General features: G+C 41.1%; 2 protein-coding genes across 2 annotated transcripts; one reads left to right on the top strand and one right to left on the bottom strand.

The window, feature by feature from the left end:
- Window positions 1–4,108: 4,108 nt before the first annotated feature.
- LOC148870852 (GCN5-related N-acetyltransferase 8-like) lies at window positions 4,109–5,964 on the bottom strand. Its single transcript, XM_088970717.1, has one exon. It carries the CDS (start codon window positions 5,937–5,939, stop codon window positions 5,241–5,243), a length of 699 nt encoding a protein of 232 aa, XP_088826843.1. The 5' UTR covers window positions 5,940–5,964; the 3' UTR covers window positions 4,109–5,240.
- An 8,670-nt stretch (window positions 5,965–14,634) lies between these two features.
- On the top strand, window positions 14,635–15,593 carry LOC148870851 (ripening-related protein grip22-like). The gene has a single exon (XM_088972124.1). The coding sequence runs from the start codon at window positions 14,667–14,669 to the stop codon at window positions 15,297–15,299; it is 633 nt and encodes a 210-aa protein (XP_088828250.1). The 5' UTR covers window positions 14,635–14,666; the 3' UTR covers window positions 15,300–15,593.
- The last annotated feature ends 1,080 nt before the right edge of the window (window positions 15,594–16,673 follow it).

Here is a 16,673-nt window from a genome sequence, read left to right as displayed (position 1 = left end):
TTTGCAGGGCCTTTTCTCCCCCACCTTTTTCAGGAAGCGGATAAAAAGGGAAAGGATAATGTGGAGAGGACTAAGGGCTGCAGTATATTGGACATTGTGGGAGGAAAGAAACTCTAGGATATTCTCAGAAATCCAAAGAGGAGCAGCAGATCTGAAGGTTATCATACATATTAGGGCAGTACAATGGCTGAAATATTTGAAACTATTCACAGATTACACTATGGATGACATGTTGAGGAAGTGGGGTGAAATTGCAAATTGCACACAGACCAAGTCAGTAATGAAAGTGGTTTGGACTCCCCCACCTAAAGGATTCTTGAAATTAAACTTTAATGGATGCAGTAGGGAAAATCCAGGGCAATCGGGGATTGGATGTGTTTTCAGGGACGAAAATGGGGCCATCTCTACCATGTTCTCAAGCCCAATTAGAGTGGGTGACTCCCTTAGAGCTGAGATCCTTGCAGTTATGGAAGGAGTCCGAAAAGCTAAGAAGTTGAACATCAAGAAACTCAATTGAAGGGGATTCACAGGTGGTGATAGAATGATTAACTAAAGAGCAAAATGGTTTATGGAAGTATAACAATGAGAGGAGGAAATTCATGTGGCTGGCGCGGAAGATGGAAGTTAAGACATGTTGGGTTAAAAGATCGGCTAATTCTCTAGCTGACGGTTTAACTAAACAAGGGGCAGAAAGGGATTCACTGTTTTGGGCTAAACTATAACTTTAGTGTATTCTGTATTCTTTTCTCTTTTTCTTCTTTTTTCTTTCTTTTATGAGGCTCTTAGTGACTCTTGGAAGATAAGTGTGTTTGTCTTCTTCATGTAATGATTAATGAAAGTGTTATTGATCAAAAAATAAAAAATAAATCAACTTACTATATGATGTACAGGTAACTGAAAATTTGATATAAGATTATCCATTCTCTATATCGAAATTGGGTAGAAAATAACCAGCTTTGTTCATTGTCCTCACCTGGTTTTGTTAAAAACGGGCTCTATGAAACCCGAATTTTGACAAACTCTTGTTTTCTTCTCCAATATGAAATTAAGAATGTTTTTATTTTGCTATTGCTAAAACAAGTTAAAAAACGGAAAAAAAAGAAACACTTAAATTTAAAAACAAAGGCTTGCTTTGAATGCTTAGCTTCTTACGTCTAATGGTTGCAACCGGACAAAGAAAGTTTTGTGGTTCCCAAACCGGATGATGAAAGTCAACAAAAAAGATGCCTCCTGTACTCTTCTACAACAGAGAACAAAAATTAAACAAAGAGAATAAGACCCTCAACAAAGAATGCAGATACTGACCCAAGTGAAAAAATAAATGAAAAGTAAGAAGATGCATTCTCAAAATTGACCGAAGATCTCTTTTCAATGATTGGAAAAGTGAACCGTCTTCCCAAAGAGTAGACCTCTTTCGAATGATCTCAAAAGTGAATCTCTCTTTCAAACGATCACACAAGTCGATGCTTGGATTATGACAAAAGCAGACAAGAGATATCAGAGAATGGAAAACAGAGCAAAAAGAGATGATAATGGTCGCTGGATCTAGATGAGGTAATGGTCTCTCCAACCTTGAAAGAGCTTTCCTAGATGTAGCTGGAGAATCATTGCTTGAGCGGTGCCAAAAATAGAAAAAAAAAAGACTGGTTACCGTGACATAACCAGAGTAATATTACTGGCAAGACTTTGGTGCGAATTGAAGAAGAGGAACATTGTGAATGATGCCATCAACAAAGCAAAACTACTACAGTTATTGTCTCTTAAACAGTGGCAAAAACAGAACATTACCGGGAAGATTTTGATACAAATTGAAGGAGACAATCGTTGTGAGAATGATTGTGATACGAATGGAAGGAAGGGATTATTGTGAGAAGGAAAGTAGAGAAGTATCCTACCAACGTACGTTCCTTTCTAAATCTCTATTTTACACATACATTCCTTTCTAATGAAATTCAAGAAGTGGGAGTTAACAAAGCCTCAACTAATGAAATGTGGTGGGAAGATGATAAACATATAAAAAGGTGGGTTTGACACTGGCATGAAAGTGGATGAGATGTGTGTATCCTCATCTCTTTATTATGGAAGCAAAAAAAATGAGATAAAGTTAAAAATTAAAGACATTTCACACCTGATAAGCAAGAGTTGGAAATAGGGTTTGAGATACATCTTTTATTGGCTGTTTAAAAAATGACATGGATTGAAAAAATAAACAATTCAAAAAAATGAAAAATTTTCTTCACTTCCTGTTACATGGGATAACCTGTATTCACCTAAACAGTCAAGTTGAATGTTGATTGGTCCATATCATCCAATATGATATGGAAAAAGATACTTTTTCTATATCATAGATTTTCCCATATATAGATAGATAGATAGATAGATTGGATTGTGGCTTTTGGAGCGTTTATTGAATATATATATATATATATATATATATATATATATATATATATATATATATATATATTGCAGATAGAAGGCTAAATTTCATCTTGTTATGCTAAAGGTTTTGACGGTCACTTTCACTTATCTTTTCTTAGAGTCTATTTGACCAGTTGAAATCAGAATGAGAATCAAAATGCTCTATTCCTTCTGACTATTTGGACCATATGGGAATTGGAATCGGATGGAATGGATTATCATTTTCAATGGAGGAGGAATGACCATTCCCTTAAATGGGAGAATAACATTCCACCAAAAATGAGAATAAGATTCCGACTTCACCCAACCAAACATTTAGAATTGAAATTGATGAGAGAAGATTTGACCCGACCTCACAGTTATGCGACACGTGGCAAAAGCAACAACTCGGCACAAAAGCAAGCCTAAGGCGCGAGCACCAAGGGGAGAAACCAGCGGTCCGAACTCCCTACTAGGGGCCTGAACTCACCCTTGGCCCCAAACCAGAAAGTAATCCGAACTGGCCTGCCCTACAACAGTTCGGGACATACCTCGCCGAACTGGCCTGCCTTGTAACAGTTTGGGATACACCTTGCCGAACTGGTCTGCCTTGTAACAGCTCGAGATACCCCTCGCCGAACTGACCTGCCCTATACATACCTCCGAACTCAAGACTTCGCCTCGCTCACCATTCCACTACATCACCTTTGAGGCACCAAAACCAAACAAACCGTACTATGCCTGACACTGAGGAAGTCCGTACCCGAGGTCGCTGCACCTGACTGACTTGGGATCTGACGCTTGACGGCCGCACTCTAAACGGCACCTACCACCGCCTCCTGACACCGCCATTTCCAGTTAAAGAGACGGTTAGGCAGTGACAGTTCTGTCACAACAGAAATGACGACTGCTGAATTGATAGACACAAGGGTAATCATACCCGACCTGACAAGGGCCTCAGAGCGAGTGCATGAAGTGATTATAAAAGCTCCCTGCCCCCAACAAACAAGGTATGTGAATTTTGTGCTATCTGGTCTACACTTTACCTTTGAAAGATAACTGACTTGAGCTTCGGAGTTATCCCACCGGAGTCCCCCCGGAGTTCTCTCATCTTTCCCGTTTCAGGCTCCCCGACGCTCCAGTTCAAAGACGAATTTGTTGACAGCTAAGACCGGCTGAATTGCGCTCCATCAAAAATAAACCATTTCAATTTCAATTCTAGACCCCTAATCCTACAAACCAAACATTTTTTTCTAGGGAACCATTCAGATTCAATGGGATATCCTGATGGCTGATTCTTGATAAATGAGATAGGTGGCACAGACGCATAAATGAGTCTTGTGTCCCCTGATCAAAGAAATAACTACCTTGAAAATGCTCCACAGCACATTGTATTGGGAATACGGAGATGTTCCCAATGCACGATGAGACGTGCACATGGGGCGCACTATGTGAACTCGGAATGGAGAGGGATAATTTGTTAAATTTGAAATATTTTTATCCCGATTCTGTTGTGGTATCTGCAGCTTATATGAAACTATATTTCTTAGGATATTGCTATGCTTATCGTTAGAATGTGTGCCCATGGGCCCTATGCCAAATACAACACGTCTCCAAGACTCTAACCACCCTACCTTTCAATCTAGGCCATTTGGCCGCTTCTACTATTGTTCAAATGGCTCCATCAAACACTAGAGTTGTCTCATTCTTTTCTTTTTTTTTTTTTGGTAAGCAGGAATTCATTAACAACGATCACAGATAATTACAGCCAGGTTCTACCCAGATGGCATGACTGAAAGTCTGAAACAAAAACCCCAGAATCAAACTACCTTCTCTGAGCTAGATGAGCTAGAGTGTTTCCTTCCCTCTTGATAAAGGAGCAAGACACATTTACATCCTGGGCAAGAGTTAAAAGATCTTTACAAAAAAAAAAGACTCCTTTGTTGAAGCCAAGTTTTGATTTTTTTAGAGCCAAAATGATTGTCTGATTGTCACTTTCTAAAACCAAAGGAGAGTTAAAATTCTGCTTTGCTAGTTGCAATCCTCTGATACGCTTCAGCTTGCATTGCACTCGAACATGTGCGTGGGCCAAAAGAAACTGCCAAAATAGTCCCCAGATTGTTTCTGATAGCTACACCAAAGATTGCTTTACCTTCCTTATCATTATCAGTTTGTTCTGCTATGCTATGAATTTCTTTCTTCCAATTTTCCAAACCAGGTTGCATCAAGCTTTCAATGTGTGGGAGAATTTGGCCTAGGTTGTCAGACTCAGGCTATCCCATATCAAGACTTGCAGGAGAGATGGAAACTGATGCAAGTATTGAATGGGTGGTGGCCACAGATGAGAGTTTATGTTGATTAGAACAAGCTGATGACCAGTGAAGGCTTCATCAAAGTGAATTTAACCCTTCACATTGCCTAGTAAAAGGATGGTACAAATCAAGTACCCAATGAATCAATATGAATAATGTTCATATTGAAACCAGCATTTGTTTTGTTCTCATACTTGCAACACACCATGAAAAAGCTATAGATCTCCATCATTCACTCTAATCATTCTCAAGTGAGATTTTTTTAGCAGAATGAAATATTTCCAATATCATTCAACCAAAGAAGAGATCATTTCAAAGAAGGGAGATTGGGGTACATTCCATTTCTGATAAGGAGAACAGACCCAGATCAATTACACTACCAACCAAAAACAACACTAGAACCCTAGCCCTAATTTCGCAAACGAAAACCCAATAATTTGTTTTTTTTTTCAAACCATTCTGGTCTCAAAATGGTATGAAGTCATGAAGATGTGTGGATGGAAATGAAAATCTAATAATAAAGGTACCCTAATCTCGATAAGCCTGCAGAGCCTCACCAGCCAACCTGCAAATCCTCCATTCCTGCAACACTTCTGCACCCATCTCCTCATAGAACTTGATGGCGTTCATATTCCAGTCCAACACGCACCACTCTACCCTCCCGTACCCCATCTTCACAGCCTGCGACGCCACTGCAGACAGCAACATCCTTCCCATGCCTTTTCTCCTGTAACACTCTCTCACAAATATGTCCTCTATGTAGAATCCCGGCTTCGCCAAGAAGGTAGAGTAGTTGGGGAAAAACAAAACGAACCCAGCAACCACGACATCTGCCCCCGATCGGAAGGTTTCGGCTTCTGGGTCGTTGATCGGAGCGTCGAGGTTGATGATGCGGACGACCGGAGGATAGAGAGGGTTGTTCTGGTGTTGGTCCTGCAAGAAAGGGACTTGGGAGACTTCGAGGATCAGGACGGTGAAGGATTGGAAGGGGAGGGAATTGAAGAGGGTCGCGGAGAGGGAGGCTTCCGTGGCGGAGAAAAGGTGGGTGAGGCGCTCGAACACCGCCATTTGGTGGATGAGCTTGTGTATGTGTGGGACGTCGTTATTGCAGGCTAGTCGGATTCTGACGAAAATTGGGTTTCCAACGGGACTTTCCGGCAATGTGGCGGAGAAAGTAGGGTCAGGGGCTGCGGAGGGTGGAGGTGGAGGAGCGGCAGCGGCGGCCATTGCTCTTGCTTAGTAAAGCCAGAAAGGGTTAACGGAGGGAAGTTTTATCTTAGGGCTGTTTCACGGGTCGGGTTGGGTGCGGTTTTTCTAACCGACCCGACCTGATCGGATAAACTGACATAGAAATCGAAACCGATCCAGTGTTAAGCAAAATCGACTTGGTCGGTTTGAGTCGGGTTGGGTCGATTTGGGTTGGTTTGGGTTCTAAGTTCATCCCTGTGATAAAATCTTGTTAATTTTAAAAATAGTCATAAATTGAACATCATTTCAACCATCTCCTATGATAAAATTTAAATGAAAAGTTAATCACAAAAGTTGTTCATTAATCACTTTTCACTAATCTAAAGTTTCTTGCAACCATTCAAAAACTAAATGGCCTAATGGGATTTGCAACTAGGAATTAAGTCGATTTCTAATGAGATTTGCAACTAGGTGGCCTAATGGGATTTGTAACTAGTTCAACTTCATGTTTGAATTAGGAACTAAGTCGATTTAGTTCGGGTCAATTTCGATTTTCTTGTATGAAAATCGAAACCGATCTAAATTATCGATTTAAGAAATTACACAACCCAAAACCACCCATGCTGATAAAAATCCAGCCGACTCGGGTTGGGTCCGTTTGATTTGGTTGGGTTGGGTCTTATGAACAGCCCTAATTTTATCTTGTGATTGATCTCATGATTCTGATGAGACTACACTTAGCACGACTATTTATTATAATCTACACACGTCACACCTCACGACATCCAGTTGCAGCGGTCGGACTGGCCCCACAGACCCGATCGCAGCCGTAGATTTCCCAAGAATACTAATCAAAGTTCAAGTATCAACTACCGACCAGATCTGTCCACACTTACCCACCGGATACTACAGTCTACACCATTACATTGAGAACATTTACCATGAATGCTATATGTAAGTACGAAACATATTCCAAATATACAGTTTGGCCTGAGCCTATTGTACGTGTGTATAAAGTATGTAGGGATGTTGTTAATAGATCAGGTCTACCCAATTGATCAGAATAGACCGAATCGATTATAACGTTTTTTTTTTTTTATTGTATTGATTATTCGTCTTTTGCCTCATAAGGGCTGTAATTTAATTTTTATGGTATAGTATCACCAACTTTATCTTGCATTATTATACTCTTCCCAAAGGTTGATTTAGATCCATTAATAGTGGGGTTCAAAACTACATTGCTTTTGTGGCTTATCCAGTTACGTGCTAATTAAACCACCACTCAGCTGGTTTATAACGGTTTTAATTTTATAATTAATAATTGGGTTGATTTCAGTTTTGGCTTGTTTTGAATAGATTTATATTTAGAACCAACTATTTTATTAAATGTATAATATTTTTTTATAATTTTTAAATTTAAAATGAAGGTTATATTATCGAATTTTAAAATTTAAATAAAAAAATATAATTTTCAGTATAATCAACAATACCGACCCGACCATTCATTGGAATGGTTCTAGAGTCTATAATTTTGTTCCAATTAATAATCGGTTCAAGAATCATTCTATCTACACCCGACCCATGGGCAGAAATACGTCATGACTCATGGGTGAAATGGCGAGGATTTAGTGTTTTGCGTTTTGCCAAATAAAGTTGGGTGGCCCTTTAGATCTTTCTTTTCATGCGAGTCCTCTTCACCATCTCACCACGTTGAAGCTTTGTTGCCTAGAGGGCGAGAATTCGAGATTACTGGTGTCGAATTGTCGATAGATGAATTGATGAAACATATTTGGGCTCAAGTCGGCCCAAAAGTGGATTACTTGAGTCCAGATCAAGTCTAACTTAAAAGTTGGAACTGTCCATATAAAATTTCGATGCTGTTGGGTTGAATTTTGGGACACGTCGCATTTGGGTTGGTTAATCGGTTCACACTAAAATTTGATATAAATGTAAGCTTATGCAAATATACGTGTATGATTTATTTTATTAATATATTTATGTATGATATATGTATTTACGGGCATGCAAGCAGGTGCCTTTGGGACTGCTTCTCAAAAATGGAAAAATCACCCAAAGGTCGCTTTGGTAGGTGCAAAGGGGTTTGATGGCCACCAAAACCACTCCCTCCTATTGCCACTCACCCACCGAGCATCCCAACACTTCCGATCGTACATCGGCCTGACGGCTCGGATTGACGGTTGGAAATGGTGACTCTATAAAAGCACCCTTTCCCATCGTCGGCCTTACCCATTGGCTTGGGTCATCTCTGCCTCCTTTAGGAACGTCTAGGAAACCTCTCCCCACCCTGTGGAGGTGGTTCCACTGCCCGTCTACCCTCACACCCCCCTTTCGAGACTGCTTTGATGGGTGTGAAGGGGTTCAATGGCCACCAAACCCACTCCCTCCTACTACCTCTCACTCACCGAGCATCCCGACACCTTCCGGTCGCCCATCGACCCAATGACCCAAGTTGACGGTTGGAAATGGTAGTTCTGCAAAAGCACCGCTTCCCACTATCGGCCTTCCCCGTTGGCCAGGGGCATCTCCACCTTCTTTGGGGACGCCTAGGAGACCTCTCCCCCCCGTGGAGGTGGTTTTGCCACTCGTCTACCCCCGCACCCCCTTTCAGGATTGCTTCTCGGAAATGGTAGAATCACCCAAAGGCCATTTTGGTGGGTGCGGAGGGGTTCAATGGCCACCAAACTGACTCCCTCCTACTTCAACTCACCCACCGAGCATCCCGACACCTTCTAGTCACCCATTGGCTTGATGGCTCGGGTCAACGACTGGAAACGGTGGTTCTACAAAAGCACCTTTTCCCACCGTCGACCTTCCCCATTTGCCCGGGGCATCCCCACCTCATTTGGAGACGTTTAGGAGACCTCTCCCCAACCCCTAGAGGTGGTTCCGCCACCCATCTACCCCAGCACCCCCTCCCGGATTGCTTCTTGGAAATGACAGAATCACCTAGTAGCCACTCCGACGGGTGCAGAGGGGTTTGATGGCCACCAAAACCACTTTTTCCTACTACCACTCACCCATTGAGCATCCTGACACCTTTCGGTTGGCCATTGGCCTAATGTCCCCAACCAACGGTGGGAAACAGTGCTTTTGCAAAACCACCGTTTCCCACCGTTGGCCTTCCCCATTGGCCCGAGGCATCTCTGCCTCCTCTACGGACGTCTAGGAGACCTCTCCCCACCCTGTGAAGGTGGTTCCACCGCCCGTCTACCCTTGCAACCCTTCTGTGACTACTTATCGAAAATGGTAGAATCACCCAGAGGCCACTCCGGTGGGTGTGAAGGGGTTCGATGGCCACCAAACCCACTCCCTCCTACTACTAACCCACCGAGCATGATGACACCTTTTGGTCGCCCATCGGCCCGACAACACGGGCCGATGGTGGGAAATGGTGGTTCTACAAAAGCATTGTTTCCCACTGTCGGCCTTCCCCATTGGCCCAGGGCGTCTCCGACCCCTCTAGGAACGTCTAGGAAACCTCTTCCCACCCCATGGAGGTGGTTCCGCCGCTTGACTACCCCCGCACCCGTCCTTCGAGACTACTTCTCAAAAATGGAAGAATCACCCAAAGGTCGCTTCAGCGGGTGCGGAGGGGTTCGATGGCCACCAAACCCACTCCCTCCTACTTCCACTCACCCACTAAGCATCCTGACACCTTCTGGTCGCCCATCAGTTGGACGGCCCGGGCCGATGGTGGGAAATGGTGGTTCTACAAATGCATCGTTTCCCATCGTCGGCCTTCCCCGTTGGCTTAGGGCATATCTGCCTCCTTTGGGGACATCTAGGGACCTCTACCCACCCTATGGAGGTGGTTCCACTACCTGTCTACCCCCACACCCCCCTTCAGGACTACTTCTCGGAAATGGCAGAATCGCCTAAAGGCCGCTTCGACAAGTATGGAGGTGTTCAATGGCCACCAAACCCAACCCTCCTACTGCCACTCACCCACCGAGCATCCTGACACCTTCCAGTCGCCAATCGGCCCGAAGGCCCGGGTCGACAATTGGAAACAATGGTTCTATAAAATCACCATTTCCCACCATTGACCTTTCTCGTTCGCTCGGGCATCTCTGCCTCCTCTAGGGACATCTAGGAGTCCTCTCCCCACCCCGTGGAGGTGGTCCCACTACCCATCTACCCCTACACCCCCAGGAGCATTTCTCGGAAAATGGTGGAATCACCTGGAGGCCGCTCTAGTGGGTGCGGAGGGGTTCGATGTTCACCAAACCCACTCCCTCTTATTGCAACTCACCCACTGAGCATCCTCACACCTTCTGGTTGGCCATTGGCTCAACGGCCCGGGCCAATAGTGGGAAACGGTAATTCTACAAAAGCACCGTTTCCCACCGTCTGTCTCCTCTAGGGACGTCTAGGGGACCTCTCCCCACCCTGTGGAGGTGGTGCCGCCGCCCATCTTCCCCCACACCCCCTCTGGGATTGCTTTTTGAAAATGGCAGAATCACCCGAAGGCTGCTCCGGTGGGTGTGGAGGGGTTTGATGGCTACCAAACCCACTCCCTCCTACTGTCACTCACCCATCGAGCATCCTGACACCTTTTGGTCACCCATCGGCTCAATGACGAGGGCATAGAGGCAGTCAGTGTCCTTAGCCTCTCGAACATTAAGGGATATGGTTTTAAATAAGAAGGAGCATTTTCGTACCAAATTATGTAATGTATACACAGGTAGAGTTGAAAATAAATACTGATTTATTAACTGGATTTGATGTGGATTTCAATTTTCATACGAGGTTAATGCCAATTTTGATTTTTGTGATGAAAAGATCGATAAGAACACCTATATTATAATATTTATTAATTTTAATATAAATTTATATAATTATATTTAAAATTATAAATAAAATATTTTATATATTATATTATATATGAATTTATATATATAATAAATTCAGTATATTATATTTACATTAGCTTTTTATATATAAATGTTAAAAAGTATTTAAAATTTATTGACATTTAAAAAAAAGAACAAAATGGAATCGGATTAAATCCGGATCCGATCCAAATCCATTAGGATTTAAATTTGAATCTAAGGTCTTAAATTCCAATATGATTTTAGGTCGGGTTCTGATGCAAATTTTTACTAATCAAATCGAATTCAGATTTTGATGAACCCGATCTGAATCCAATCCAATTACATCCCTAATTTTGAATCGATATCTATCCAATATGCACGTAGAAATTTAAACTCCATTGCCCATGAACTAGCATATAAAACATGTAAATATATATTTGTAGATGGCAAATGGTGGCAGCCAAAATGTATTAGATGCTTTGAGCTATGATATTTAATTCCTCTCCCTTTTTTTGAAAAAAAATGTTCTTTTTAGATGGGTGGACAAATTATAACCGGTGTTCAACAACACCAATTATTGGGTTACTTCATTTTGTTTTGGCAACAAGAAAACTTAAACAGAAATTTACAGGTTTATACGTGCACATTTAATTTACAAGTTGTTTTACAAAAGAAAAATAATAATTTACAAGCAAAAAACAAAAGAGTAAGTTGTGGGCATCTGAATCATGTATCGAGAGTTTTTGCATAACCGGTGTTCAGATCACTAAGATTGGGAGATGGCTGACGTATATCATGTCTGCCGAGTAGAGGGGGATGCAGTGGTATTTTGATTTTAGTACTGGTTTTCAGTGGTTCGATTTTCAACATTCGAGTGTCACGAGGTTTTCTTTTTGTGAAGGGGGGGGTTCAAAGTCATTTCCCCATTTTCCTATTCTGGTGAGTACTGGTCTCATGAAGACTTGTTTGGCAAGGACGGGGATGGGGAAGGGGACAAATCGGGATATCTGATTGGGGACGGGGATGGAGATGGGGAATGAAGTACCCACCCCACTCCAACAGTCCGAGGCCTTCATTGACCTGAGATCCATTTCACTCATGTCACAAATGACACACACATACGGACAAGGGTGTGAATGGACCAGTTTTGGATTGGATCCCGTCCAATCTAAAATCAATTTGGATGGATTGAACGGACCAATAAGGCATATTAGATTGGACCAGTCTAGTCCAAAATATTTATTAGATTGGATTGGACTTGGTCCATCTGTAATAAATTTATATTGGATTGGGTTGGATTAAGCCAATATCTGGTCCATTGATATAAGATAAGAATATATGTGTCAATGGACCGAGTTTGGGTTGAAACCAATCTAAATTACAATGAAATTGAACAGATTGAATGGTCTAGACATTGAATTGGACCAGTCCAAAACATTCATTGGATTGGATTAGACATGATCCATTTATAATGAGCACACATTGAACTGGATCGTATTGGACCAAATCCAGTCTTGTTGACACCCCTATATACGAGGATTTGTTACAAGCAAGACGTGTAAAATGGAGCAAGGTTTAGCTGCACACTTTGGCTGTTCAGCAGGCTGTGGAACCAATGATAAGGTTCCACGCCAGTAATAAAATACTTGGGGCCTACACCTTTCACATTAGGGCCCATGAATTTATTACTAGCATGGCCCATTGAACAGCTAAAGCATTCAACTAATCTGAATTCTGTAAAATGCTTTTTTTTTTATTATTTTTTTAAGGAAGCTAGTAGGCAATTCTTTCAATGCAACAAGTCAACATCTAGTACAGGTTTCAAGAACTTTGGGATATGTGACTAGGGGTGAGCAAAAAAAAAAAAACCGAAAGACCGAAACTATTGGAAAAACTTACCGAAACCAAATAAAAAATTAGATCAACCAAACTGGTGGATTCAGTATTTTAAAATAGCCAAAGGTTCCGGTTTTGGTTAACTAAAATAGAAACCTGGCGGTTAACTGAACTGATCGGTATACATATATTTATATATATTTTATATTTTTTATACATTATAAATTAATAAATATGCATTGTATATAAATACATATATTTATAATATATAATTTATTATTTATTATTTAAAAAATGATATTTTATATATATTTCTAGTGTTTTATTATATATTTATATATCTATTTTATAATATATTATACATAATAAAAACTGACAAATCGATGAATCAAATCGATGATTAATCAAACCGGTCAATCGATCGACTTCAATTTGATTTTTGGTTAATGATTTTCCAAAAACTGATAACTCTAGTTCAATTTAAAAAATAAACCCACGGTTCGGTTGAGCACCCATATATGCTTATATGTGACCAAATAGTAACTCAAGAAAGATGTATTACAATCATATTTTGCCAAGGGATGTCCAAATTAACATCCAACAAGATCAAAACGAACGTCTGCACATCTACTTTTAAGTGAAGATGACCGAATTTAAGATCTTGAGCAATTAATATTACGTATTGACATGTTTACTATTGAGTCTTGATTGAATTTTGTAACCCTTTATGTACGCAGTAAGCTTTATTTATGGCAGATCCTGAGTCAGTCCATGCGTTCACAACTGCTGAGACGACCATGACTTTCCTCCGACCTCCACTAAACAGTTCTTTGTAATGCAATGAATTTATTTCTTTTGCTTATATGTCCTATATTTCAAAGTTCTCAATGAATGAGGTCTGATCTAGGTGAAAGTGGATCAACCCCGAACCAGACCCTATTAATTCCATAAAACCAGATCTAGAATTGAACCGATTATTTGAATCGATCTGCCCGAGTAGACCTAATTCCATGAATAGTGGAGGCGCTGGGGATCTATTTCAAGTAAAATACAAATAAAATGTGTTTGGCTAGATCATTTGAGGTTACAACGGCCACGCCTTACAACGCAATACAATTGATCAATGTCTATTACAACGTAATTGACACACTACACACGGCTGTTTTAGTGCTCAGTCCCATATAACCATAATTAAAGATAATACATAATAAACCTGTTTATATATATCTTAATTAATAAAATATGTGTTTTTTACTCTTATATACTGTTTTAGGAAATTTACCGTATTTAAATATAAAGTAGAGCAAAAGTTGTAAGAAAATTAGGAGATCACATCTCCGCGTGTATTGCTGGGAACATCTAATCATAATGACATCATTGGGACTGATATTATCATTGGAAGATGTTCCAATGCACGACAGGGATGTGCAGTGAGGTGCCCCCTATGGGGTGGAGAATATACCTACATGTATCAGGTTCGGAAGCCCCTCTTCATTTGGTTGGATCGGGTTAGTTTCAAGTTTATTCAAATCCGTATTGGAACCAGCCTATTGACATTCCTACATGGAACAGCAAAAACTGGTTTCAACCCAATTACAATTGGGGGACACAATCACACAAAACTCAAAATCAGAAAGGGTATAATTGGTTTACTCATGGTTTCCGAACCTTCTTTGATCTGCATGGTCAGATCATTTGGCCCAAAAATCATACAGGCAACCCTTGATTTGGTTAGTGACCTGCTGACCTAGGCAGTTGAATCATTGACCTGTTCAATGGTTTTGGCTTTTTTATTTTTTATTTTTAAGTTGAAACGAGTCATGCATTTGAACTAGATGATTGAACCATCAACCCAGAAACCGGTGGGCAGAAAGGTTTCAGTCGGTTTTTAAAACCTTGGGTTCAATCTGGTTGGATTCTATCGCGTGGTTCCCACCCATAGACAAGTCTACGGTATTTCATTGACCTGGGGTGGCAGACCATTCATTTCAGGTGGACCTGCAACTGCAAGTAAACGGCCTGGTCAATATTCATGGACATAGCCAAAGGCAAGTTGATCGACTGAGACTGACCTAGCTTAACTACTAGTATTTCAATGGCGAAATACTTATGCACAGCACTTTTCTCTCACAACCCTCATCTCCAACCAAGCCTTCTACTCTGCTCTGTCAAGGCAACAACCATGGCGTATCAATCAATATCGCTCTCTTCCCTTTATCTTCTCTTCCTCCTTCCCAGCCTTATAAGCGCCATCTCCTCCTGTGGAGGTCCATGCCAGACCAGCGATGATTGTGATGGCCAGCTAATCTGTTCCAACGGTGGATGCACCACTGATCCCGACGCCGGCACAACGGAATCCCCGCCGGTGACGTCCTCCACAGAAGCCATCCTCACCAACAACGACTTCAGTCAAGGTGGCGATGGTGGGGGACCCTCCAAATGCGATTATAGCTACCACAATAACAGTGACCTCATCGTTGCGCTATCTACTGGGTGGTATGCTGGTGGTAGCCGATGTGAGAAAATGATCCGAATCACAACCCAATCTGGAGCCAGTGTGACGGCCAAGGTGGTGGACGAGTGTGACTCTGTGAATGGCTGCGACGCCGAGCACGCGAACCAGCCTCCGTGCCGGAACAACATCGTCGATGCATCGGACGGCGTGTGGAATGCTCTGGGGCTCAACATAGACGATGGTGACGTGTCGGTGACATGGTCCATGGCTTAGATGAGGTTCAGTTTGATCTGCTCGTGTGTGTAGTCCTCTCTGTTGCGTTGCAAATAAATAGGGGACTAATAGTGTTTAATTAGGTTTTCTATCTTCTTGTTTGGATCTCCTAGAGTCCTCGGAGATTTGTGCTCTCTAATGCTGTGCTTGGTTTTATAGAAAATAAATGAGAAACAAAAAGGTGGGTGAAATTGTTTACTGCAATTCTTAGCTGGTTATAATTTATAAATTCTGTACGTGGTTCAGTTTTGCATTGTATTCTTACCTGAAATAAAATTTGTACTTTTTATATCATTTGTATTAATCACAGTGCAAAATTTGCATTTCAAACCTGGATGTAAAATTTTTACTACCTTATTTAATTCTTTCTCATATAAAGTGGGAATCGCATCATTTTGCTACCTTACCTCATTCCTGATGAATAAATATAAACCGGATTGTTAATGCAAGGCCCGTTCTAACAGTCTTTATAGCCTTGTATTAGGAATAATTCCCTATGAAATAAAGCATATAAATATGGAGATATTCTTAATGCAAGGCTATAAAGGCTGCTTGAAGCCCATCTAGAATAAAGAAGGGCTCATTTGGTACATCTTTCTGTGTGGTCTTTTGATTGTTTATAAGTGGGGAAGACCGATTTTCAGTCTATTTTCGTTTGTTGTGTGAGAGATTTAACCACCAAAAAATAAAACACCGAAAAAACACAAGAAACCCATTTTAGGCTGATTTCGGGAAGCTCTGAATGAAGCTTCTCGCGTCTTTTACATTTTAATATCGTATGGAAAAATGCATGTCTGCCAAACGTACTTCGTACTGCTCAGATCTTTATACAAAAGCTCAACACGTATTTTGTATATCAGAACTATCAAAGATCTTCCCAAAAATAAATGTACCAGATGGGCCCTAAAACTTATCTCACCTTCGATCTCTTTTATATAAAGTAGGAATTGCTTCATTTTAAAATTACAAAACAAATGAGACAAAACCAATTCTCAAGCAAAACTCACGCAGAATTTACACTCGACCTTTTTGCACTCACATACCATGCAAATTATATTTGCATTGGAAACAAGGAATTTCGCTAAGGCCGCATTTATTTGCGGTATAAACACCAGGTCGGTGTAAACTTGCACTCTCTAGTTTTGCCATATAGCAATGTATTTACACATCGTAAATCGATGTAAAACTCCTTTCAATAAATTATTTACATTGATTATCCATGTAATATTAACACTGATTTTTTTTTTTTCCATGTAAAACCTCCTTCTCTTAAATATTTGCTTCTCATGTGATACAACGGCAATGGACAGTCTGCATTTTACACTCCCCGGACCAACCGACGTCACTTAACTCCATAGGTTTAAAAAGTCTATT

Source organism: Nelumbo lutea, chromosome 2 (assembly GCF_056320005.1).
Source record: "Nelumbo lutea isolate HS-2025 chromosome 2, American lotus-T2T, whole genome shotgun sequence".
In the NCBI taxonomy this organism is placed as follows: domain Eukaryota; kingdom Viridiplantae; phylum Streptophyta; class Magnoliopsida; order Proteales; family Nelumbonaceae; genus Nelumbo; species Nelumbo lutea.
Note: the sequence above shows the minus strand (reverse complement) of the source record. Positions and strands in the feature narration are given on the sequence as shown.